This window comes from Phyllopteryx taeniolatus, chromosome 3 (genome assembly GCF_024500385.1).
Source record: "Phyllopteryx taeniolatus isolate TA_2022b chromosome 3, UOR_Ptae_1.2, whole genome shotgun sequence".
Taxonomy (NCBI): domain Eukaryota; kingdom Metazoa; phylum Chordata; class Actinopteri; order Syngnathiformes; family Syngnathidae; genus Phyllopteryx; species Phyllopteryx taeniolatus.
In genome coordinates, this window is record NC_084504.1 from 14,383,137 (window position 1) to 14,409,801 (window position 26,665).

General features: G+C 37.1%; 2 protein-coding genes across 3 annotated transcripts; one reads left to right on the top strand and one right to left on the bottom strand.

The window, feature by feature from the left end:
• Positions 1-502: 502 nt before the first annotated feature.
• fbp2 (fructose-1,6-bisphosphatase 2) lies at positions 503-15,802 on the top strand. Its single transcript, XM_061767113.1, has 8 exons — positions 503-1,200; positions 2,683-2,845; positions 3,518-3,610; positions 3,892-4,032; positions 5,032-5,169; positions 9,230-9,349; positions 12,095-14,458; positions 15,540-15,802. Exons 1-7 carry the CDS (start codon positions 1,028-1,030, stop codon positions 12,278-12,280), a joined length of 1,014 nt encoding a protein of 337 aa, XP_061623097.1. The 5' UTR covers positions 503-1,027; the 3' UTR covers positions 12,281-14,458; positions 15,540-15,802.
• ctsla (cathepsin La) lies at positions 13,730-20,934 on the bottom strand. Of its 2 annotated transcripts, none has more exons than XM_061767110.1 (8): positions 20,778-20,934; positions 19,107-19,241; positions 18,224-18,346; positions 17,991-18,149; positions 16,640-16,864; positions 16,013-16,181; positions 14,192-14,309; positions 13,730-14,118 (listed from the first exon to the last, which is right to left on the bottom strand). In XM_061767110.1, exons 2-8 carry the CDS (start codon positions 19,227-19,229, stop codon positions 14,019-14,021), a joined length of 1,017 nt encoding a protein of 338 aa, XP_061623094.1. In that variant the 5' UTR covers positions 19,230-19,241; positions 20,778-20,934; the 3' UTR covers positions 13,730-14,018. The 2 variants fall into 2 exon arrangements, with proteins under 2 accessions (XP_061623094.1, XP_061623095.1); XM_061767111.1 differs by having other exon boundaries at positions 20,774-20,795.
• Positions 20,935-26,665: the final 5,731 nt, after the last annotated feature.

Sequence of the window (26,665 nt, forward strand, 5' to 3'; positions counted from 1 at the left end):
GAAGGCCTTTATTATGACGTTGACGTGCATAATTTGCTTTCGCGAACCACTTAAAATGATGTGGCAGCCCAGATCTGGCCTCCAGGCCTACAGTTTGACATTAGTGCAATATACAGTGATACCTTGACTTAGGAGTTTAATTTGTGGCGTGACCATGCTCGTAACTCAATTTATTTGAATATGAAACACAGTACATTTTCCCATTAAAATAAATTGAAATGCCATTAATTTTAATTTTATTTTTTTTAATATAGAAAACTAGCACTGTATTGTATGTGTGCCTATAAGGGGCGTGGCCTAGTGAATGACATCAGTAGTTGGTGACAGGTTGGCTGGTTAGTTGTGGCCAACAATAGCTCTTTGCAAGTGGTTTCATTTTGTATTTGCGTGGTTGACCGTTTGTCACATGACCGAACCCAGAAAACAGACTTCCTGTGTATGCAGCGCTAATTTTGGCACAGATTGTGTTCATCCTTTGAGGTTCAGTGTACTCCAGTTACGTTGACATTTAAGCTCAAAGGTCAGCAGAAGTTCAGGCAGCACCAATGAACTTTAATGCAAATGCTCCCCAAAAAAACTTCTCGTTTTGACGACTCTGACGCTGCAATTTTACAGGATCTCTGTGAAAAAAGGCCCTGGAGAATGTTGGAAAGGAGATACAAGTGGTCCCAAGTTTCAAACCCGACACTTACTTCTACCGCCTTGTTGTTTTGAAAGCAGTCATCGCCGTCTGGCAACTATTCTATGTCACACCAGACTTCATCACGTGCTGTATTGCTTTTTGGAACACAGACACAGCCATCCTGCCCTTGCTGGGTTCTGTGTAAAACTTAAAGTTGGAGAAAACACGTCGAGCATCAAGGCACTGCAACCGACACCCGACACCACACATGCACACACACACACCCACACACACACACACACACGCACACGCACACGCACACAAATATAGATCCCCCTGAATCTCCCTTCACTTTGCTTCTTCCACTCACCCGAGCTAGGACTCTAACTCGCACCGGGAAGCACCATGTCGGAGCAATCGACCTTCGACACAGACGTGTGGACGCTGACCCGTTTCGTCACGGAGACGGGCCGCCAGGCCAAGGGTGCGACGGGCGAACTGACGCAGCTGCTCAACGCCATGATGACCGCCATCAAGGCCATCTCCTCGGCCGTGCGCAAGGCCGGCCTGGCCCACTTGTGAGTACCGCAGTGTGAGCACCTCATAATCCTGACGCCAATTAAATATAACTACTACGTGCCCCCAAATGTCTCAAGTTCCTCTATGTGATGATAAGCCACAATCATATCACCTCTTTAGATTGCTCCAAAGCTAAGATAGGGAGGAATAATTTGTTTAGTAGCTTTTTGTTTTATTGGTGCAACGGTCCCCATATTTAGGTTGGTATGCACTCTTTAAAATGATACCACATAGTTATTTATTAAGATAGGATCCAGTGCCGTAAAAAAGTATTAGCCGCCTTCTCAAATTCTTATACTTTTACATAGTTTCCCCACTTTAATGTTTAAGATGATCAAAGAAATGTAAATATCAGACAAATGTAACCCAAGAGAACTTAAAGTGCATTTCATTAATTTAGGGGAGGAAAATATTCAACGTTACCTGTCCCTGTTTGAAAAACTTTTTAGGGTCATGCCACTGCATTTCAATCGGATTCGAGTCTGGACTTTGAATACGCCACTACAAAACCGTCATTTTGTTTTTTTAAGCCATTCAGAAGTTGACTTGCTGGTGTGTTTTGGATCGTTATCGTGCTGCAGAGCCCCAGTCCGCTTCAGCTTGTGGTCACAAACTGATGGCTGAACATTCAACTTCAGGATTTTCTGTTAAAGAGCAGATTTCATGATTCCATCAATCACAGCAAGTTGTCCAGGTCCTGAAGGAGAAAAGCAGCCCAAGACCGTCGCACTACCACCACCATATTTTACTGTTGGTATAATGTTCTTTTTCTGAAATGCTGTGCTACATTTACGCCAGAAGTAACGAGACACACACTTTCCAAAAAGCTCAACTTTTATCTCATCAGCCCATACAATGCTCTCCCAAAAGTCTTGGGAATCATTCAGATGCAAAAGTAAGACGAGCCTTTATGTTCTTTTTGGTCAGCAGTAATTTTTGCCTTGGGACTCTACCATGGATGCCATTTTTGCCCAGTCTCTTCCTTATTGTTGTGTCATCAACACTGAGCTGAACTGAGGCAAGGGAGGCCTGCAGCTAGTTTGAAGTTGTCCTGAGTTCCTTTGTGGCCTCCTGGATGAGTCATTGCTGTTCTCTTGAGGTAATCTTTGTAGGCCGGCAAGTCCTGGGAAGGTTAACTACAGTTCCATGTTTTTTCTATGTGAGGATAATGGTTCTCCCTATGGTTCACTGGAATCCTAAAGCTATAGAAATGACTTTTCTAACCCTTTCCAGACTGATAGATGTCAATGACTTTATTTCTCGACTGTTCTGGAATTTCGTTGGAAGGTGTCATTTTGTTGCAGCTTTTTTAGATCTTTTGTCTGACTTGATTTTGTCAGGACAGATTCTGTTTCAGTGATTTCTTGATTGAACAGGTCTGGAGGTAATCAGGCTTGGTTGTGATCAGTGAAAATTAACCCAAAATTGTGATTGGCCTTTGTGATGCTGACAAGTCAACAATTTAATCTGGATGTGCGCAGACAGGGCATGGCGGGCTGCGTGAACGTGACGGGGGACGACGTGAAGAAGCTGGACGTGCTGTCCAACGACCTGGTGGTCAACATGTTGAAGGCCTCCTACAGCACCTGCTGCATGGTCTCCGAGGAGGACAAGAGCCTCATCGTCACGCCCAAAGACAAGAGGGTAGTACTTGGATGTACTGTATGCATGTCCTGGGGTCACCAACGTGATGACCGTGGGCACCAGGTAGCCCCCAAGGATCACATGAGTAGCTCGCGGGCCTGTTCTAAAAATTGCTCACCAGTGATGTGACATTGTGATTTTCTAAAAATGGTGTAGTAGTGATCATTTGATAATGTAAACACTGGCAGAAACCTATAGAACTAAATATAATAAAGTATATTGATATTTATCTGTTTCCTCATTGTTGTTGGAAATCATTAACATGTTCAATGTCTTCACAAAAATTAATATCATTACTTATTAATAATGGTAAAGGTAATTTGATCATATTTGTTATTTCGGAAGTCTCTATCAAACTGGCAAATGAATCAGTACCCAAGAAGTAGCTCTCAGCTGGGTGGTGATGGTTGGTGACCCCTGATACAAATTGATACAAATAACTGTATACTGTATCATCATGTAGTATATATATAGTATATTTACTTATCTATCTATCTATCTATCTATCTATCTATCTATCTATCTATCTATCTATCTATCTATCTACATATATATATATATATATATATATATATATATATACAGCACACACACAAACACACGTACACACACACACACACACACACACACACATCGGCACTTACTGCATGGAGTTAAACTTGTGTGTTCCAGGGTAAGTACGTGGTGTGTTTTGACCCTCTGGACGGCTCCAGCAACATCGACTGTCTGGCTTCCATCGGCACCATCTTTGCTGTCTACAAACGAGTGAGGCTCACTATCTCAATATCTGTCAATAGTTGTCTATCTGTCATCCATCCATCCTCAAATGTACTTTTTTTTTTACTTGCAGTAGCGCCTTATGGCCTGACAGGGGGCGTCATCGTAGAGCTAGTATAGGCTATGAGTCATTTTAATTGTTTAAACTGGCAGAAATGCAAAAATATCTGGGACAAACACGAGTCTATGATTCCTCAGTGAGACTTTTACAAACAATCGACTACGAATAAGAAGTATGTATATTGATATGCATTATATCGTCCACTCAGTTGACCGAGGGCGAGCCCACCGAGGAGGACGCCCTCCAGCCGGGCAGCAGCATGGTGTGCGCCGGTTACGCCCTCTACGGCAGCGCCGCCTTGGTGGCCCTCAGCACCGGCGCCGGTCTCAACTTTTTCATGCTGGACCCAGTAAGCAAAAAAAAAAAAAAAAAAAAAAAAAAAAGAAGAAGGTGATGATAACTTTCAGTGGCTGACAAATCGACTTAAGTACAGTAACTAAGTATTTGTGAGTTACTGCTTGCTACCACTGACAACATGCGACATGTAACGTGATTTTAACTGTGTAACTATTAGTCAAAGGGGGTAGAACTATTTTGTGTGTGACGTTTTTTTTTTTTGTCAATATGCCACGTTATCAAAACAGAAATTGTCTATGATTGACAATAATATTCATTTTGGCTTTTTATTTTTTGTACAATGCTGCCTTGACTTATGAGTTTAATTCGTTCGGGGTAAACCCTTGTATCTCAAATCATCTTTCCCCATTGAAATTTATGAAATTGTTCTAGCCGTCCCAAAAACTCCAGCAAATAATTTAAAAAGACTAATAGCTCTCAACAGTATTTTGCTTTATTAAAAACAAAAATAATAAAACATACAGTAAAAGCATAATTAAATAGAATGTAAAGAATTCAATAGAATTCAACAGTTTATGGTGTTCCCGTCTTTGCCACGAGAGGGCAGTATAATACAGACATAGGTAGTAAAATGCAGCAATGTTATTCATTTTTAGTAGAGGATAAAGAATATATGCATGATATTGATGCTGGTTTCCTTAGCCCATCTATGGGGTTTTGCATTGTGTGTTGGCTTTAAGCTATCAGACTTTGCGTAAGTCAAATTTCTGAGGTTTGGTTAAATACTCTTTTTTTCTGTTTTGTTGACTTTGACAGTAAACTTCAACTGGGAGTGGCAATAAGCTGCTTGAAGTCTCTTTTGAAGTGCATGTCAGAGTCTGTTCTTTCACTCTGCTTTTACTCGAGTACAGGATTTCAATGAATGCTTGTACTTTTACTGTATTATACTTCTACTGAATTTACAGTGTGAGTACTTTTGGCTCCTCTGATAACAATCAAACAAGAAACGGTAACACAAGTTTATTTTACGTATTTATTTTTTTGTCGCCAGGCCATCGGCGAATTCATCCTCACCGAGAGGAACGTGAAGATCAAGCCCAGAGGGAAGATCTACAGCTTGAACGAGGGCTACGCCAAGTACTTCCACCCGTCCGTCAACCACTACATCCACCACAAGAAGAACCCTGAGGTACGCACATCAGCTGGACTGTATTTTCGTGTGTGTGTGTGTGTGTGTACGTGTGTGTGGGGGCGAGTTGAGGTAACTTATTCCTCACTCACTCAAACATCCTGTTCCTCTGCGAGATGTGCATGCTCGCTCAGCACTTGATATGATGCAAGGCGGTCATGTGTTCATACAGTGATGACTTGGAATATATTTAGTGCAAATGCAAACTCACTTTTTTTGGTCACACTTAAGAGAACCCGTGGGGTCCTTCTCCCTTTTCTTGATGTATTTCACACAATGATTCAGTTGTGAAATGAATGTGAATAGTACTGTATATATTACGCTCGATTTTATTCTGATTTAATGGGTTTGTCATTTATTGATATACTATATGAAACACAGTACATATTAAAACATATCGTTGGTATCAAGCCAAAACGTGCTATGTGAAAATTTGGAGAATTTCATATTTTTTTCACAAATCCATACTAGTCGTCAGTCCCCACATGGGTCTGTTATTTTTTTACAAATGATTAACCAAGTGTTGAATGGGCTGAAAAATGTGCCAGCAGCAACTGAATTTGAATCATTTCTATTTGAATTTGCTAAACTTCAATAATTGCATTCAACAAATCAATTTGAAAAATATAATTTGAATGTGTATTGTTTAATTTGAAACATTGCATTTAAAAACTGAATCTGAATAATATCATTGGAAATTCAATTTCTTAGTTTGGAACTGAAGTCCAATAAACCTGAAAGTGAATGTAAGATTTTTTTTTTTATCTGCAATGAAAATTCAAATGATATATTTTCACATTGAGTTTGATCATTTCAGATTCAGTTTGACAAATTCCGTTTTAAATTAGCTGTGGCAGACATCCGGGGACTGTAAGGAATAGCAATCGATCGGCGATATGCAGATCTCCTTTTCGGCCAATCGGCGCCTTCATTTTTGAGCATGTGACATTGGGACTCTGGACAGTGAAATCTTTTCACCAGCTACAGTATTTTAACCTTTATTAGCACCTTTCCTTAACCTTTGTGGAATGCATCATATGGTCATAAAGAGACAAAAAGGTGCTTCTTTTCGAACATAGGAAAGGACATATCACACCGACATGACACTACGCCGTCTTTCCATTTTTTCCCCCCAACATAAAGATACCCAGGCATCGAATTCCATGCCTTAGGCTTTACTGACATCTTGGTGTAGAAACAGCACAAAGCAAACTGAACAAATGTGTAGTTTTTTTGGATGGTTTTGGAGGTACACGGTTTGCGCCTGACACCAAAGATATTCATGTACTTTATTTATTTCTATTTATTCTTTTATTGTTTTTATTTATTATCATTTCATATATTTTTCAATATTATATTTGTAGTTTTATTTTAGTTTAACACATTGTCATCATTAAAACATTTTATTTGTTTGAGCGATATTCTTTTTTATTCTCTAAGATATATTTTAGAATATAATAAGTGTTTGATGTGACCATTGTTTCTTTATTATACAATTATTAAATAGAACTTTAAAGTTTTGTTTAATCATTATTCAGTTAATTCATATTTTCTAAAATAATTATATAAATTTGTATTTATATCATTTGAAAGATACTGTATTTTTATTTGATAATATAATTTTATTTTGTTGTTTTAGTCAATCATTGTGATTTTATTTCATTGATAGAATTTTTTATCATTATATTATTTATTTATGCGATTTAAAAATCACTTTATTTGAACATTGTATTACAATGTATTTAATTTTGTATTTTAATTATTGTTTTTATCAATAATTATTCTATATTTTTATGTTAGACTTTTTAAGTAGTTTTTGGCAATCATTTTTTATTTTTAGTATTCTAAATATGGTTTTATTTGATCATTGATTTATATTTGTTATTTTCAAATAGATTTTTAAATATTGTCACTGTATAAATATTGATATATTTCATTGCTGTACTTATAGTATTTTTAATATGATTTAAAAACATCTTTGAAAAGATTGCTTTAGAAGATTTTTGAATACATTTTAAATATTGTTTAATTTGATCACTGTATAAATATTGATATATTTGATTACTATACTGTTGATTTGTTGTTTACTTGAACTTGTGAGCTTTTATAATCAATCAGTCAGAATGTCTTCTTGATAACAAGACTTCAAAGTGATAATATGATTTTTAAAAAATTAAGAGAGTATTCTAAGTGTTTCCCCCCTCGGCCCCAGTACAAAAAAAAACAACTTTGCCTTTTTGATTTTACAGTACGTACATAAGGCCAAAACTCCCTCTGGATTTGTGTGTCGTTGCAACGTGTATGTGTGTGTGTGCGTGTGTGTGTGTGTTCTTTCAGGAAACAGTCAACACATTTGGCCTTGGCGTGTGATTTCTGGGACGTGAGTCAACGAGCACATGACTGCAGTGCGTCAGACGTCGCCTGCATGCGTCCACACGCAGGCCGACCCTTCTTGGATGGGGAACGAGCACTTTTCGCTTCTTGTCCGTCTACAACTTCCATTCTCGAGTCTCTTGAAGACAATGCAAGACAGAGAATCCCCCAAAATATCAGTTTTAATGTCGGCGGTTGTGCTCAGGGGCTTAAAAGTTGTTTATCAGGCCCTCTCGGTGGACTTTGAGTCTTTGAACTGGGCTTGAGCTCAATGGAATGTCATCGCACTACCTCATTTTCTGGTTATATACATCGACAAGTGGAACCAGATTGCGATTATAAATACACACAGCAAACACTTTATGAGGCGCACCTGCACCGACTCTTTTGGCCTCCATTCATTGCACTGTAAAAGCATCAAGAGTTGTCTTAAGTCATTTGTACGCTTTCATGTATAAATCAGGTAAGCAATACCTGGAAATACCTGAAAAAGTAAATTAAATTAAATTAAATTATCACGATGCACAAACTGTTTAATTCTTTACAATCTATTTATTTTATGTTATTTCCGTCTGGCTCTATAAATTACTGTACAGTGCTATTATTTATTTATTAGAGAAACAAGTTACTCATTTTTTTTGTTTTTTTTTCCAGGAGGCTGGAACAGATTAATGGCATTTCCATTCATTTCAATGGGAAGAGATGATTTGATGAGTGTTTTTTGTTATTCATTATTTTATTTTTGTGTATTTTAATATACATTATTTTGTAACATTATTTCTTTCAGCTAACATTTGTGGATTTTGTGTAGTACAACAAAATATTTATTTTTTGTGTAATATTTGGGTATTTTTCTTCTATTTGTAACATGTATGTAATCTTATATTCATGTCATTTTTCTAATATTTGTGTTTTGTCATTTTTGTTTTGTTTTTATAAAAAAAAAAAATCGTTTGCGTACATTTTTCGTCTTTGTAATTTAATTTTAAACATTGCTTTAAATTTCTACCGATTACATATATTCTTCCTCTTCGTCCTCTTCTTCTTCTTATTATTATTATATACTGTATAATGGTAAGATACTTATACATGTAATTACAGTATTGCTCATTTTTCTTAACTACTTTTGTATTTTTGTGCAATGTCTTTTTTCATCTAATATTTGTGTCATTTTTGTCAATTTGCATGCATTCATGCATTTTATATATAATATGTGTACTTCTTTTGTCTCATATTTGGTCTTTTAAAAAATATTTGAGTGTTTTTTTTGTATCTAATATTTAGTACTTTTTCATAATATTTGTGTTACTTTTCATCAAATACTTGTGGGATTTTATTGAAATATTTTGGGGTAATTTTTAATTTTTTCATAATTATGTATTTTTCTTTCTTGTAATTGTTTTTTTTTGTAAAACAAACAAAAAATCCCAATGTTTTCGTACTTTACATTTCATATTTTATACGTGTTCCAACATTTTATTTCTTTTTTTCCCCTTACATTTGTGTTGTTGGTTTTTTTTTTCAGAAAAAAACAATTCTTTGGGTCTACTTTATAGGGGTTTTTTTTTCGGGGGGAAATTAACTGGTACTTTTTTTTTCTTTGTTATGTAATTTTTAAATACTGCTTTATTGCCCATGGAATGTAGTATTCCTTTTTTTCGCTATTGAACTCTTGTCTCTGGAACAGGACGGCGGTGCCCCGTACGGCGCTCGCTACGTGGGCTCCATGGTGTCCGACGTCCACCGCACCATCGTGTACGGCGGCATCTTCATGTACCCGGCCAACCAGAAGAACCCGGAAGGGAAGGTACCCTCATCTCTTTTTTACCATAACACATGCTTTAAAGCGGATGATTTCGATTCCCGTTAAATGTGCTGAAAACCCCCGCCAGGTGTTACTACAATGTGAAATGTTGCAGTTTTATTTTCTCGATAAAACCAGACTAAAACTGAAGGAGGAAAGCACCGGTGACATAGCAGAAAAAAAGAAGACGAAAAGGAAGAAGGAGAAGTAAAAGTCAGAGTGAGCTGCAGCTGGGCAAGATGCCAGGGCAGGCGAGGAGGAAGATACAATTGTTCACTTGTGGTTATTATACAGAGCTAACCAACGCTGAGCACGTCAATACTGTTGCTAACCAAAACAGCAGAACACACCAAAATACTGAGAAATAACAAAAATATAGATAAATCTTCTTCTTCTTTCTTCTTTTCCTTTCGGCTTGTCCCGTTAGGGGTCGCCACAGCGCGTCATCCTTTTCCATGAGAGCCTATCTCCTGCATCCTCCTCTCGAACACCAACTGCCATCATGTCTTCCCTCACGACATCCATCAACCTTCTCTTTGGTCTTCCTCTCGCTCTCTTGCCTGGCAGCTCCATCCTCATCATCCTTCTACCAATATACTCACTCTCTCTCCTCTGGACGTGTCCAAACCATTGAAGTCTGCTCTCTCTAACTTTGTCTCCAAAACATCGAACCTTGGCTGTCCCTCTGATGAGCTCATTTCTAATTTTATCCAACCTGGTCACTCTGAGAGCGAACCTCAACATCTTCATTTCCGCCACCTCCAGCTCTGCTTCCTGTTTTCTCTTCAGCGCCACTGTCTCTAATCCGAACATCATGGCTGGCCTCACCACTGTTTTATAAACTTTGCCCTTCATCCTAGCAGAGACTCTTCTGTCACATAACACACCTGACACCTTCCTCCACCCGTTCCAACCTGCTTGGACCCGTTTCTTCACAAAAATATAGATAAATATAATATGAAAATGCACAAATATGTAGACAATTTACAGACAATATGACAAATATTAGGGGAGAAAAATATTAGCTGGAAATACACAAATATTCAATGAAAAATGCAAAAATATTCGAAAAAAAAATCACAATAGAAAAATTGTCAATTCCATCCCATCCATTTTCTGAGCCGTTTCTCCTCACAAGGGTCGCGGGAGTGCTGGAGCCCATCCCAGCTATCATCGGGCAGGAGGCGGGGTACGCCCTGGACTGGTCGCCAGCCAATTACAGGGCACATACAAACAAACAACCATTCGCACTCACATTCACACCTACGGGCAATTTAGAGTTGTCAATTAACCTACCATGTTTTTGGGATGTGGGAGGAAAGAGGAGTGCCCGGAGAAAACCCACGCAGGCACGGGGAGAACATGCAAACTCCACACAGGCGGGGCCGGGGATTGAATCCCGGTCCTCAGAACTGTGAGGCAAACGCTTTAACCAGTGGTTCACCGTGCTGCCTAAATGATCAACTATTTCTTAAAATCTAATAATCAAAATCTAAAAAGAAAAGTTTTCATAAGTGATAAAAATGTATTAGAAAAAAATATGTTCGAAAATATTGGGAAAAAACTAAAATATTAGATGAAAAATACATATTGGAGAAAATGTAATTGTATTTAAAAAACTAAAAATATTAGACAAAAATAAAAAGGAAAATATTTTAAAAATAGAAAAATAGAAGACAAAAACACAAATATATGAAAAATTCTAAACTATAACAACAACATTTGAGAAATTGCCAAATGTTATTAAAAATGTTATTAGCAACATGTCGCGTGAAATATTTTAAAAATATATGCATATACGACAAAAATAGCTGTATTAGGAAAAAAATAAATTTTTAGATGAAAATATAAATATAAATGGAAAACAAAAAATATAAAATAAAAATAAAACAAAAATACACATTCATTCATTCATTTTCTGTACCGCGTATCCTCACTAGGATCTGGGCGTGCTGGAGCTATCTTCGGGCAAGAGGCGGGGTACACCTCGGATTGGTCGCCAGCCAATCGCACTAAAAATACACACATTGGAAAGAAAATATTTTAAAAAAAGAAGAATTATCATGTTATCTCGAAAATATTAAAAGAAACAAAAAATAAGACAAACACACAAATATTTTTAAAAAGGAAATAGATAAAAATGCAGTACACAAATAATATATGAAAAATGCAAACATATTAGAATAAATAATGAATGAAAATGATAAATTATTTAATTTAAAAAACTGTTATGAGCAAAATAAGTGTAATAACTAAAAAGATGTAAACACACAAGTATTAGGGAAAAAATAGAGAAAAAAAATAATATTGGGGAAAACAAAAAATAGTAGGGAAAAAAGAAAGAAATAAGACCAAAAAATGTTGATTCTTCAGCCAGACCTTTGGTATTTCTCTCTTGCATATTTTTCACGTAGTATCTTATTTTTTTCTCAAACTTGCGCAATTTTTCTTTAAAATTACTAGATTTTATATTCTAGAACTGGTAGAACGATTCGGCCACTAAAAGTGGACAAAAACTTTACTAGCAAGGCATATTCGCTCTAGTCGTGTGCTGAGTTAATTGTCTAAATAGTGAGAACGAAGAATGTACTAGAATATGTTCACCGCAAGCTGGATATCAAGGATATCGATTAATCGATTTAATCGGCTAACCATATGTAACTACAAACTTGCATAAAACTTGAATGTTGTCATTTGACTACAAAAATATATGTATAATTTTGTTGTTTTTTTGTCCCCTTTATGTAGCTGCGTCTGCTATATGAGTGCAACCCAATCGCCTTCCTGGTTGAGCAGGCGGGGGGCGTGGCCACGACGGGTACCCAGAGGGTCTTGGACGTGCGGCCTCGGGCCCTCCATCAGCGGGTGCCCTTCGTGGTGGGCTCACCCGATGACGTCAACGAGTATTTGGCCTTTGTCCACAAATACCAGTAGAGAGTGGGAGTTTCTGTGCGTGTTTTATACTCAGCGGGCCTCCGGACTTCCGTACTTTGACAAATAAAAGGCTTGGAGTTGGTCTGCTTTTCCACAGGAACTCATTTTTTCACAAAGAAGAAATGAGCGTCCAAGTTTTTCTTGGTGATACATTGTGGTTGGTTCTTGCCAATGTAAAAAAAAAAAAAAAAAAAAAAAAAGCATCTTTTTACGTAAAACTTAAATGTGTGTACTTTAGCCTACATTATTTTTAAATCCCATTCTCAAATATATATATTTTGCAAGTTGTGTTTTTTAATCATAAATATTTTGTGCTTTTTATTGGTTAAATTTGAATTGACTTTTGACAAAATTGTTTTAGTTTCAATTAAATGGTGACTTGCTAACAGTTATGGGCTACTTATTGTGAATTTTGTGTATTTATCCAAACGAAACTTTTTTTGTCTTTTGACAATTTCTGTTGTCCTGTACTCAGAGTAAACATTCTTTGGCGGTGAGTAAAATTTTCACATTTTCTTCCTCTTTTTATCAAAAATATATGTGTTGGTTTTGGCCATTTGGCATTTTCAGCAAAAATGTGTTTCTCAGAAGTTTTTCTTCTCATACAATATATTTTTGTCTTGGGCTAGTTTGATAACTTTTGTGTCTTTTCCAAGGAAAGAAAGTATTGTTTTATAGCCAATTGTGTCTTTGTGTGAAATGGCTTTTGTGAATGTTTCTCTTCACCCAATGGTTTACTAATAAATGGTGTGTGTGTGTGTGTGTGTGTGTGGGGGGGTGGTCTGTCAAAATTAATTTTGGTGGTCAAATTAAGTTTTATGTCAATTTATTATTCAGCAAAAATTGTTCTTCAGTATTTGTTTTTATCCAAACTATCTTTTTTAGGCAAGAATTCAGAATTTGTCCTTTTCTAGAAAAGTCACATTTTTTTACTGTTTCATTAACTAATTTGCCGAAATGAGTTTCTTCCGCAGGGTATCCGGGCTCTCCCTTAGAGATAGGGTGTGAAGCTCGGTCATCCGGGAGGATCTCAGAGTAGAGCCGCTGCTCCTCTACATCGAGAGGAGGCAGATGAGGTGGCTGGGGCATCTGATTCGGACGCCTCCCTGGTGAGGTGTTTCGGGCACGTCCCACCGGGAGGAGACCCCAGGGACGACCCAGGACACGCTGGAGAGACTACATCCTGCGGCTGGCCTGGGAACACCTCGCGATCCCCCCGGAAGAGCTGGATGAAGTGGCTGGGGAGAGGCTAGTCTGGGCGTCCCTGGTAAAGCTACTGCCCCCGCGACCCGACCTCGGATAAGCGGTAGAAAATGGATGGACGGATGGATGGATAGCTAATTTGAAAGGTTTTTTTTCAAATCTGAAATGCAAAACATTTGTTTTCAGCAAGAAAAAGAGGGTTAACTTGGAGAAACAAAATCCATCTATTTGAACGAAGGCTACAAACAGTGTTTCACACCTTTAATGGATGACATCAAATGTAACATAAATTTTATTTATTTTTTTTAAAAACATTTACAAGCCCAAAAGGGTTCCCATTTACTGAGTAGCAGCATATGTACAAATAATAAGAATAAAAGACAACAACTAAAATTTATTTCATAAAAATTGGCATTAAAACCAGCGTCCTTTCCCTAAAAATGATAATTTGTTGGCTAAAATCAAAATCCTTTGCTTCCACATGATTGCTAGTCATTTGAAAAAAAATGACTAGATGGCACTCCGGCTCCAGTCATCAGACCAGCGGGTAGCTGGCGGCGGTGGCGATCCCGCAGTGGTTCTTGCGGTCTTTGGCCATGTAGATGTAGCCTTTATCACCCCACTTCTCGCTCCAGCTGCACGAGCGCAAACGGGTCAGCGACATGACGCTAGCAAACAACTTTAGCGCCGGCATTTATCATCACCCACCTGTTCTTGACGATCCAGTACTTCCTGCCGTCCACATCTTGCCCCTCGAAGCCGTAGCCCACCACTAGCACGCCGTGGTCGAGCTCCTCGCTGCTGCACTCTTTCTCAAAGTAGATGCCTAAAAAAACAAAACATGTTTGATTGTCTAGATCTTTTTCTTTATATTCAAAAGCATGTTTTTATCCATTCATTTTCTGAACCGCTTCTCCTCACTAGGCTCGCAGGCAAGCTGGAGCCTATCCCAGCTATCTCCGGGCGAGAGGCGGGGTACACCCTGAACTGGTCGCCAGCCAATCGCGGGGCACATAGAAGCAAACAACCATTCACACTCACATTCACACCTACGGGCAATTTAGAGTCTTCAATCAACCTCGCATGCATGTTTTTGGGATCTGGGAGGAAACCGGAGTGCCCGGAGAAAACCCACGCAGGCACGGGGTGAACATGCAAAGTCCACACAGGCGAGGCCGGATTTGAACCCGGGTCCTCAGAACTGTGAGGTAGGTGTGATAACCAGTCTTCTACCGTGCCAGCATTTTAATTGTTTTTATTCATTTATCTCATTAAATAATTATTGATTTTTAGTAAATAATAACAAAACAATAAACAATTGTACATGTGAATTTCCCAGTTTTGTATTGTATTAAATCATTGGTTATAATAAAATTAATTATAAATAATATAATTAACATACACTGCCACCTAAAATGTGTTTTTGTTGTTGTTAATTGCAATAGATATTTTACACAAGGAAAATATTTTTTAGCTGTTTTTAGGATAAACAGATTTTTATACTAAATATTTTGTGGGTGGGGGTGTCAGCTAAATGTATCAAATTTTTCCTTTTGTTCTATTGTGTTATGGCCATTTTCTTTTTATCAGAAGATAAAAGAATGTTTTGTCGTAGTCAGGCTAAATTTATATAAAGTAAGCACACCTGTGCAATTTATCATGCCGTCTAATCAGCATATTTATATTCCGTAAAGGCGGATGGATTATTTTTCTTGTTTCTGGGCTGGATTTTGAGAATTTTTAATTTCATCGAAATTCCTGTTGTTCTTGGGCAGCACGGTGATTAACTGGTTACGACAGCCGCCTCACAGTTGTGAGGTCCTGGGTTCAAATGTGGCCTTCCTGTGTGGCGTTTGCAAGTTCTCCTAGTGCCTGTGTGGGTTTTCTCCCGGTAATCCCAAATTCCTAAAAACACGCATGGTAGGTTACTTGAAGACACTAAATTGTCTAAGTGAGAATGTGAGTATGAATGCTTGTTTGTCTATTTGTGCCCTACAACTAGCTGGCAAACAGTTCAGGGTGTGCCCCACCTCTCACCCAGAGTCAGCTGAGCGAGGCACCAGCACGCCCACGAGCCTAGTGACGATAAACTGTTAAGAAAATGGATTGATGAATATTATTGTTCTTCAGCATCATTTCGTAAACAAAAGTTATGACTACATTGTAATTTTTTTTGCATCCAAAATATATATTTGACCAAATTTTGTGATTTTCTTTTCAGCCAAAACTTTTCAAATCAATGGTTTTTTTTTCTTTTCAACTGAAACTAACTAAATTGTGTGATTGTTTTTATTTTAATAAATAAAATAAATAAATGTAGGCTCATTCATTTATTCATTTTCCAAACCGTTTATCCTCACTACTTTTTGCTTAATTTATATCCCAAATATTTCAGTTTTTTCCAGCTAAACTTTGTAGGGTTTATTTGAGATTTTTCCAACACTCAGGACAATGATTCATGTTCAGCATTTTTTTTTAAACAAATCTTGAGGGGGGGAAAAAAAAAAAAAGCAATTTTTGTGAACTGACCTGACTGGTAGAACTGGAAGGACTCGTGTCCGGCGTCGATGGCGACAGAGACGGGCCCCACGGAGGCCAGGGCCTTCATGAGCGCGTGCTCCTTGCCACTGGGAACGTCCACAAAACCAGTGTCATTGGCAGAGTTGAACGTCGGGTCGTAGTGACATGGCTGGTCATCCTGTGGGCGGGGTGGCAGTGGGGACATGCTCAGTTACCGTGACGACAACAAATGGGGTGGGCAAACTTTGTTTGGATTTTACAAAAATTGACAGATGGGCCAAGTTATCCAAGAGATTTGTTGTTTAAAGAAGCCAAATTTTGTGATTCTTCACTCTCTCTCTCTCTCATATATATTTCCCCCCCTAGAAATTTCTTTTTAAATATTTTTGTTTTTCACTTAGGTAAATAAAATGTTTGGAAAAAATATATTTTTAGACAAAATATATATTTTTGTCTTTTTACCAAATTATTTTCTTCTTTTGAATATTTTACTTTTATAAGTATTATTGTAGTTTTGATTTAAAAAAAAAAAAAAACTTGAATGGAGCAATTTGAGGGAGAAAAGAGCCTACTTTAATGCAACAGACTCTCGCTGATGTAAATACTTGGGCTTGAAGAATGTGTGAAAAGACTTACGGTTCCCAGGTAGGGATAGGCGTCCTCAGAGTCCAGGCCGTCATTGTCCTTGATGTACTGGAAGGCCTGGTCCATAAGACCTCCGTTGCAGCCCTCGTTGCCTTCGGGCCGGGAGCAGTCCACCAGGTTCTGCTCGCTCAGAGATACCAGCTTGCCCGTCTTGCGGAAGTGCTGACCCTCCAGGGCCCCCGTGGTGCTGAAGGCCCAGCACGACCCGCACTGACCCTGCGAACACGCACATTCACAATAGGCACATCAAGACGTAAGCTCAACGGGACCCAAAAGCTTGGAACAGCCATGCTAAATTCAGTTAGCCCCTCTATGACGTATGTTAGCATTAATCTAGATGACTGTTGTTACTCTATGGTTTGGTTGAACATTTAATGTTTAAATATGCATGTGCATCTCAATAAATTAGAACATAGTATACGCATCCCCTTGATGAACAAAGTTCACTATATTACCAAAGTGGCATACCGCGGTGTGTTTTTGTTTACGTAGCGCATTAGCATTTTAACCCGCTGTATGAGGAGGTTTGCGTCAGCTGATATAGGTACTTTTCCTTGGGTCACCAAAACATCAGAAACTGCTCTCAGCACAACCACAATGTTTTTCAATTGCTGAACAAGTATGTTTAATGAAGTGACCAGTTAACACATTGATTCACATTCATAATATCAATTAAAATAATGTATATTAAAATATTTGCACTATTTATCATTTGTGCTTTATTTTGTAAATACGTTATTATTAAGAGCAAAATAGTAGATACAGCTCTTAGTATGACAACCATATTTGTAAAATGTTTTAATATCCAGTCAACTAAAAATATGCGACATTTGTTGTTTTCTTATGTAATATTTCGTGAGTATAACATCATGCTTGCTGGAGTTCATTTTAACTTACTGTTACAATATCAATCTATTTTTTTTCCTTTTTTCCACAAAACATTAAAATATGACTTAGGCAACTATATATGCTATTTGTCTACAAATGTATGAAATTGATTTCATTAATAAAAAAATATTAATTTAAATGATAAAATGTAATCTAATACAATGTAATCTAAAAACAAAAATGATTTTTAATTGATCAGATTTCAATAAGAGATTTTTGTTACACAGTTCTAAAATGCTATTTTTTTGTTTTATTGGAAAAGGGGTTCAGAACATTCTCCTGTTACATTGCAGTACATTTTAAATTCAAACAAAAGGAACATTATGAATTTATCATGAATGTTCTGATCAATGACATGCACTCCAAGGTCCCCCAATCCAAAATCATGCCACAGCTAGCATGAACCACAATGTAAAAAGCATAACTATCATTGTGGGACTGTAGCCTAGGTTACCTGGTCCTTGACGGCGGTGACGTAGCCGTGGTCTCTCCAGTCCACCGAGCGCGGCGCCTCCAGAAAGTTGGGCTCCATAAAGAGCGCTCCTTTGGTCTTCTTCTGCACCTTGTTGCTGCGCTTGTAGCCGTTCATGATCTGACGAAACTCCTCGTGAGTCTGAACACAGGAGCGGGTTAATGAAACGTCTGTGATTAGACGTTCTATGGATGGCTGTTGCGTTGGGAGCGTACCATGTCTCCGAAGTGGTTCATGCCCAGGCTGTAGGTGTGTTTGCCCATAGAGTGCTCCAAGTTGTGCATCTCTATCTTCTTCAGGTTCTTCTCCCACACCATCCTTCTCCAGCCTTCCTCCTTCTACAACAACAAGGACAGCAAGCCAGACTTGTGACAAAAAAGTGGAGGTGGTCCAAAAAGAATGACGACAATGCAGTTACTGTATAAATTTGGTACGAATTTTATTGTGAAAATTTGGTAATTTTCGGCATGTAATAAATAACGCCGCATATGAGTCCAGAGTTTGAAGTTTAAATCATTTCAAATGGATGTGAAATGTGGAAGGAGGTATACATGCAAATTATCTGAATGTGGGAAATTTTAATGTGCAAATGGGTGAATTTGGAGAGTACGATAGAGAGCTCCGTGCATAACTTGAATGACTTAACAGTTTAAAGTTGGAATGGTTTGAATTGGCTGACAAATGTGAATTTCTCTTAATTAGGGCATTCTATATTGTGAGGGTGTGGGAATTTGGAGAGTGTAATAAATTGTTCCCAAGATTTCCTGAATGAGTTGAAGTTTGACAGAATGGTTTGAATTGATTCAAAAAATGTGGAAGGAAGTAAAAAATCTTTTAATGTGGGATTTTTTGGGGGGCGGGGGGAAATGTGGAATTATAGGAAACTAGATTTTTTTTGTAATGTAATATAAAGAGTACTAGCCTGAATGTCCTGAAATTTGTGAATAATTGGAAGTTTGAATCAGTTAAGAATTGCCGAAGGGCAAAAAAAGTGGACGTATTCATAAAAATAACTAACTTTGGAGCAGAATGACAATGCTGGAGGAATTTCACAACTATGTTATTCTACTCAAAAATTATTTCATTTGCACACAATACCTGGTGGTACTGCTTGGAGTGCCAGGTCTTCCACAGGTCCCAGTGCTCGTCCAGCTGGGGGTCCAGGCTGGGGGCCGAGGCGGAGGCGCTCAGGCACAAAGCCAACGTGATGAGAAGCAACATGGTTGTGACTACCTGCGGGGAACGTAAGTGCTTTAATACTTCAGCCTGCGTAACCAACAGCAAGAAAAAGAGGCAGAGATGGTCCCCAACTGATCTCCAGTTATAATTGTTTGCACAGAGCAGAGCGAAAGTATGCCTGTGAGCATTGCTCTATGCTGTTTGTGTGTATTGCTGCTCCTTGTGTGTTAATGTAGCAGTTTTTGAATGGTTATAACTACAGCAACATCTACGCTAATTTCCATGAGCCCATCTATGTCATTTCTCATTATGTTAGCATCTAGCTAGCGGACTTCTTATATGCACAAACACACTCAAACTAGTAAATGGCAGAACTATTCATTTAATTCAGTGCTCATATATGACACAGACTCATTAAACAAAGCTGAAAAAAGCTTTTCAGGAGGCCAATTTAATTTATTTAAAAATATATTTTGTATTCAAATATAGTTTTTAATATGGTTATTTTACATTTTTTATTGATTTTGTTTTATTATGTCATAATTATTAGAAAATACAATGTATACATCACAAAATAAACATGTTCAAAATATCTTGTTTAAAACAAGATGAAAGACTTTTTACATTATTATTTTTTAATATTGGGGATTGTGTTTGACTTTTTGTTCTATACATTTGTTTAAAATAGTGATAGAAACAACTGCAATCAATACATGAACAAAACATATATTTTTTTTTAAATCGTGATTGCCAACATTTTTTTTCTTTGCATTTTTTATTTAACATGCACCACAGCTCTTGGAGTTCAATTTGTGGTGCAGGAAGTGTACCTAATCAAGTGTCCGATGAGTGTGACATGAAACCTATCGTTGAAGATTCCAGTAGGCACAGTGAGTGAATACACAACTACAACATTCCCTCAAAAACTCATTTACGCTCCACTTCCACCGTGTCTAATGGCGGGGAAACATAGAACAGAAATTCAAATATGGAACTATATTATTTGTAAAATGTCTCAATGACTGTTTCGAAAGCGGAAAGTGGCTTTGTGTTCTTTTTTTTCCCCCCCCATTCCTTTTTTTTTTTTTTTTTTTTACATTGTCACGGGATCTGCGAAAGCGAGCCAAGAAATTGGCCCACCCAAACTTGCAACGTGGAAAATGAAAAAAATGATAAAATAATACGAGTCATGAAAATATTAACCGACCTTTTCAAAACGATGTGCCTTATTTCAGCCACCATGTCGACGCTCTTTCTCAGTCATTTAAACGTGAAAACAAACGAGCAAAGTGCCTGTTGTTGTTGTTGTCTTTTAAGCCGAGAGGGCAACAAAGGGCAAGCCGAATAGAAGATGACGACTGAAACTATCGAACGATAATAAACGCGTCGAGGTTTTATCTGGGAAATGTCATAGCCATTTTCCCCATCGTCATTTGTCTCTCCTCGCTTTGATTATTGTGCGACAAATTCCCACGATTACAGTGACGCACATTCAAGACACGTATTAGGCTGAAATTATCATGGGAATGTGTAATTTACACAAATTGAAATTACATTTTAAAAAAAAAATAATTATAAAAACATACGCACCGGCAGCCCTCTGTGACGAAACGGCGAGGGGAAAAGGAGGAAAAATATCGTGCTGGGGTAAAGCCACACAAACGTTATAAGGGCCTGAGTGGCAGTCGAGTCCCCGCCCACCGGGCTCTCTAATTGGCCCAGACTTGTTGGGTGCCGCCTTTTGCGTGACGTCACCATGGATGCACGTGATTTCTCGTTGGAATGGTGGTGAAAAAAAAGCTACAAGTAACGACGTGTACCCCCTTAAATGGACGCAAATTTGAACATTTCAGTAATAGCACAAATGAAAAAGAGAAAGGTATCCGTGTTGAGCTCTTTGAGAGGTTTGAGTCCCCTGCGTCTTGGGCGACACGATGTAACGTGACAACGCCACATTAGGGCAAAACGGGAGCGTGCGCTCGTTATCTTCACCGGCTGCGCCCGCCTGACCGCAGCGCTGGAGCAAACACCAGCAGAGATAAATCATACTCAATATCCCCCAACTCAAAGTCTTATTGGAAAGTTTTAAGAGAGCAGAGAAAAGGATGTGGACTTTGAGCGCCCGTCATAACAACATTGTTGGCATTTTTCTTGATTTGATTACCAATTCATTTGTGTCCGAACAACACTGTCTGCCTTTTGTTTTTTGGTACATTAGCCACGTTAGCTCCTTTTAGAGATTGTAAACATAAGGAATGACATTTTACAACAAACACAAATCCTTATTACTTGATGCGCTTTGTGATTATGCATCTTGTTCAATTTCTTACATGAGCTACTACTTTTGCTTAACGTGGCATAAAGATAAAAAGGTTCCTTGATTTTGGCATCCAAAATCACACATTCATAGGATTTGGAAACAAAAAACTATACAGACGTGATGAACTATTATTCTTTTTTGAAACTTGAAGTCAGTCTGAGGTGGCACTGGTTAGCACATCTGTCTCACAGTTCTGAGGACCGCGGTTCAAATCCCGGCCTCGCCTCTGTGGAGTTTGCATGTTCTCCCGCGTTTGCGTGGACCGCCATTGAAAAATCTGGCCTGTTTGAACATCACATTTTCAACTAATAGGACTAACATACTGGCAATTTTCTGCCAAAGAGTCAAGGTTTCAGTCACAAATTTCCTAATGAGTTACACTGATTTCAGGACAAGTAAATTTGGGCCAATTTGCGACATTGAACGTGGCATAAAATCCTTAATCCATATCTAATTTCTTACAAACAAGTGCTCAATTAATTCATGTTTCAAACCTCTATGTGATGATATCCTCTATTTTGATATACAGGTGGTTTGACATTTTTAGTAACATACCTAAAAACTGTGCTTATTGCCATTGTCTTTTTTATGTTCTGACAATCGCTACTTTGTCTTAGCTTAGCATAAAGATTTGTAAGAAAATGAGCAAGAGTGCTTCATTAATACAACTTTGAGATGGTCTTGTCTAGTTTATTTACATTAGCTACTTTAGTTGAACTTAGCATAACGACTGCAAATGGGGAAAGGCTAACGTATCCGTTTTTAAATTAAGAAAAACCTCTCAATGTAATTGTGGGCTGTTTGTGGTCATGCAATTTCCTTACATTATTGGCTTGAGTTACTTTAATTTAGCACGACGATTGTAAACAAGTGGAAAAGTGATTTTTCATGAAACAAATCCCTCCTTGAAATAACTATTTCCTATTTGCGATTGTCATGACAATCAATCAATCAAACTTTATTTATAGAGCATTTTTCCGACAACGATATCCATCTCAAAATGTTTTACATGTCACACAGTCAAGGCGGTTATATGTACTTCAATCTTCAAGTCATAAAGCTTCAGTAACAAACCTCAAATGATATCACATAGAATCGAGCGAAAGGGTCGTAGACGGTCCTCTTTGAGACCTTAGCGATAGAGCTTTACGACATAAAGCAAGGAAATAAAGTCCTGAATCTCAAGCAATCGACATGACTGATCAAACATCAACATCGTTAGCCTTATATAATAATTGCCTTAGACATTTCTAACTTACTGTCATAGTTACAATCCAAAATACCAATGTGCAATTTTATTTTGTCTTTATCTCTGTGTACAACCCCAATTCCAATGAAGTTGGGATGTTGTGTTAAACATAAATAAAAACAGAATACAATGATTTGCAAATCATGTTCAACCTATATTTAATTGAATACATTACAAAGACAAGATATTTAATGTTCAAACTGATAAACTTTATTGTTTTTAGCAAACAATCATTAACTTAGAATTTTTTGGCTGCAACTCGTTCCAAAAAAGCTGGGACATGGTCATGTTTACCACTGTGTTACATCACCTTTTCTTTTAACAACATTCAATAAAGGTTTGGGAACTGAGGACACTAATTGTTGAAGTTTCGTAGGTGGAATTATTTCCCATTCTTGCTTGATGTACAGCTTCAGCTGTTCAACAGTCTGGGGTTTGTCGTATTTTACGGTTCATAATGCGGAACACATTTTCAATGGGAGACAGGTCTGGACTGCAGGCAGGCCAGTCTAGTACCCGCACTCTTTTACTACGAAGCCACGCTGTTGTAACACGTGCAGAATGTGGTTTAGCATTGTCTTGCTGACATAAGCAGGGGCGTCCATGAAAAAGATGTTGCTTGGATGTCAGGATATGTTTCTCCAAAACCTTTATGTACCTTTCAGCATTAATGGTGCCTTCACAGATGTGTAAGTTACCCATGCCATTGGCACTAACACAACCCCATACCATCACAGATGCTGGCTTTTGAACTTTGCGTCCATAACAGTCCGGATGGTTCTTTTCCTCTTTGGCCTGCAGGACACGACGTCCACAATTTCCAAAAACAATTTGAAATGTGGACTCGTCGGACCAGAGAACACTTTTCCACTTTGCATCAGTCCATCTTAGATGAGCTCGGTCGGGTCCAGAGAAGCCGGCGGTGTTTCTGGGTGTTGTTGATAAATGGCTTTTGCTTTGTTTCAAGTTGCACTTACAGATGTAGTGTCGAAATGTATTTACTGACATTGTTTTTCTGAAGTGTTCCTGAGCCCATGTGGTGATATCCTTTACACATTGATGTCGGTTTTTAGTGCAGTGCCGCTTGAGGGATCAAAGGTCACGGGCATTCAATGTTGGTTTTCGGCCTTGCCGCTTACATGCAGTGATTTCTCCAGATTCTCTGAACCTTTTGATGATATTATGGACCGTAGATGATGAAATCCTTAAATTCCTTGCAATTGTACGTTGAGGAACATTGTCCTTAAACTGTTCGACTATTTTCTCACGCACTTGTTCACAAAGAGGTGAACCTCGCCCCATCTTTCCTTGTGAACGACTGAGCAATTCAGGGAAGCTCCTTTTATACCCAGTCATGGCACCCACCTGTTCCCAATTAGCCTGTTAACCTGTGGGATGTTCCAAACAGGTGTTTGATGAGCATTCTTCAATTTTCTCAGTCTTTTTTGTCACCTGTCCCAGCTATTTATATATATATATATATATATTTTAATATATATATATATATATATATGAATATATATTTATATTTATATATATATTTATATTATATATGAATATATGAATATATATTTATATATATATATATTTATATATATATTTATATATATGAATATATGAATATATATTTATATATATATATATATATATATATATATATATATAGCAGTTGGGTCAAAGATATGACTTAAATATATTACATTTGAATAAATGGTGAATATTTTTTTTATTTTATTAGTAGTGGTCATGTACATTTGATGACTATTGAATTACATGTTGACGAAAATGCAAATATATAAACAAGCACATTGCTATTTTTGTTGATATTATTTATATCAATATATATTTAAATATATTGAAAATAGATTAAATAAGATAAACACTTTAGGTGCATTTAATGAATCTGGTTATTGGACGTTTTTTAATCATTCTTTTATCATTAATTGTGATAGTCATTGTATTAAATTAAATGTATACATTGAATACAATTATTTTAAAATAATATTACATTAAACATAAAATACATATTGGGCCATCTGTGAGATCTGGTGATGGACACGTTTTGAAATTAAATATATATTTTTATCTTGATTAGTAGTATTTATCGTGAAATTACATGGAATCTATACATTAGAAACAAATATATTAAAGTGTATTTAAATTGGAGCTGTCTGCTGGATCTCGTGACTGTCATTCTTTTGAAATATTTTTTTTCTTAGAATTAAAAGTAATATTTATTAAATAAATTATATAAATGAATTAAAACATATACACAATTTTCATGAAATACCCACAATAGAGTCTGCTGATAGACATTTTTCTTATTACGTTTTATTAGCATTTTCATACGAATAGTATTTCTTTATTAAATCAAATACATTCGTTTTTATTTACTTTTTATTGTTATTCGTAGTAACATTTGTTTTCCACACTTGAATCAAATATATATATTAAAGACAATCACAATGAGTTAGTTTGGGGAAAAGAAACATTACAATAAATATAAAATACATATTGGGGCTTTTTTACATTAAATTTTAATCAAAATCTCAACCATGACATTAGATGGGTAGATGCAATAGAAATGTAATACTATAGTCACGTATTCTCCAGTCACATTTGAACAATGAGTGCAAATTGAGAGGTATAAATATTGATCATAATATACAGTAACAGTGTAAAGTATGTACTGTATCTCAATATGTACAATATTGTAACAGTACATTATTGATCAAGTTGATTGTGGTGGTCTTCGGGTCCCCAATGTGCGTAGACGTGGTCTTCTAACCTTTAACCTGATAACCTGCTCAGCTGACTCATGTAAGGAAAAAAAGAAAAACATGTCCAGTCAGCATAAGTTTTAGTAGGGAAAAAAAACAAAACTCTTTCCTGTTGTTGGTTTTCTTCACAGGAGTGTGTGCTGTCCGGACTTGTGCCGGTTGAAAAAATTGCTCAGTCAGTCTTCACGCTATCACGTTATCATCAAGTTGTCACGCTAGGGATTTGGGACGCTGACTTCTGCAAGCGGCAGCCAGCGACGCGAACTTCTCTTCAGCGCTTTTATTTGGACCAAAAGCTTTTTTTTTTCTCCTTTTTTTGTGATCGCATAATGTAGCATGATCGTTCCAAAAAGCAAAAAATTCGATAAATGAGAGATTATTGTTCATTTTATAGTGGCTGGATCATTTTTTTATTTGTTTCTAATCGGAAATTTTGTTTATAATCTAAGATAAAGTTGTTAATATAAACTGAACATGGGTTTAAGATATGATAAGATTAAGTTGCTAATGTAAACAAAAAAAATACATGATCACTGTGGCTGTCTGTCAAACAGATTAACAGAAAAATCAAGTACAAATGAACACAATATCAGTTCCGAGATCAACACAAATTAGGAGTAATAACGACGCATACAACTGTCTTTTTAAAAGTACAAATGTATTATCTTGTTACGCTTGCCGAGGGCTTTTTCATTAGCTTTGTTTTTTTTCTTTCTGTAACTAACACTTAAAGATTGAAACATTAATAACTGAATGAGGAATATATGTGGGACGAATAATGGTTAGCTAATCTAATTTTATCCAATCTAATCTGAATATTACGGAAGGGTATTGCATTCACTTGGATTAAAAAAATAAATAAATTCCTGTTTTTCTGAGTAATTTTTTGGAGGGCTTTGTTTTTCTGACTATTTTTTTCAGTTTTTCTATTTTTTTTTCTGTTTTTCGGACTAATTTTTTTCCACCTGTTTTTCTGACTAATTTTTTTTCCGAGTTATCGGGACACATCAAACTCACGCGAGAACCTGCGAACTGCAAGTGACTCTTTGCGGACTCACTAATGGCGGATTACTGCTCGCACACCTTCAACCTGCCCATACACGTTTACCTTACCGGTTCAATTAAGGTG

Coding starts and splice junctions, on each gene's coding strand:
- fbp2 (XM_061767113.1), top strand. CDS start 1,028: ATGTCGGAGCAATCGACCTTCGACACAGACGTGTGGACGCTGACCCGT. Junction 2,846..3,517: donor TCACGCCCAAAGACAAGAGG/GTAGTACTTGGA, acceptor TGTGTGTTCCAG/GGTAAGTACGTGGTGTGTTT. Junction 4,033..5,031: donor ACTTTTTCATGCTGGACCCA/GTAAGCAAAAAA, acceptor TTTTGTCGCCAG/GCCATCGGCGAATTCATCCT.
- ctsla (XM_061767110.1), bottom strand. CDS start 19,229: ATGTTGCTTCTCATCACGTTGGCTTTGTGCCTGAGCGCCTCCGCCTCG. Junction 18,347..19,106: donor ACTCCAAGCAGTACCACCAG/GTATTGTGTGCA, acceptor TTGTTGTTGTAG/AAGGAGGAAGGCTGGAGAAG. Junction 16,182..16,639: donor CCTATCCCTACCTGGGAACC/GTAAGTCTTTTC, acceptor CCCCGCCCACAG/GATGACCAGCCATGTCACTA.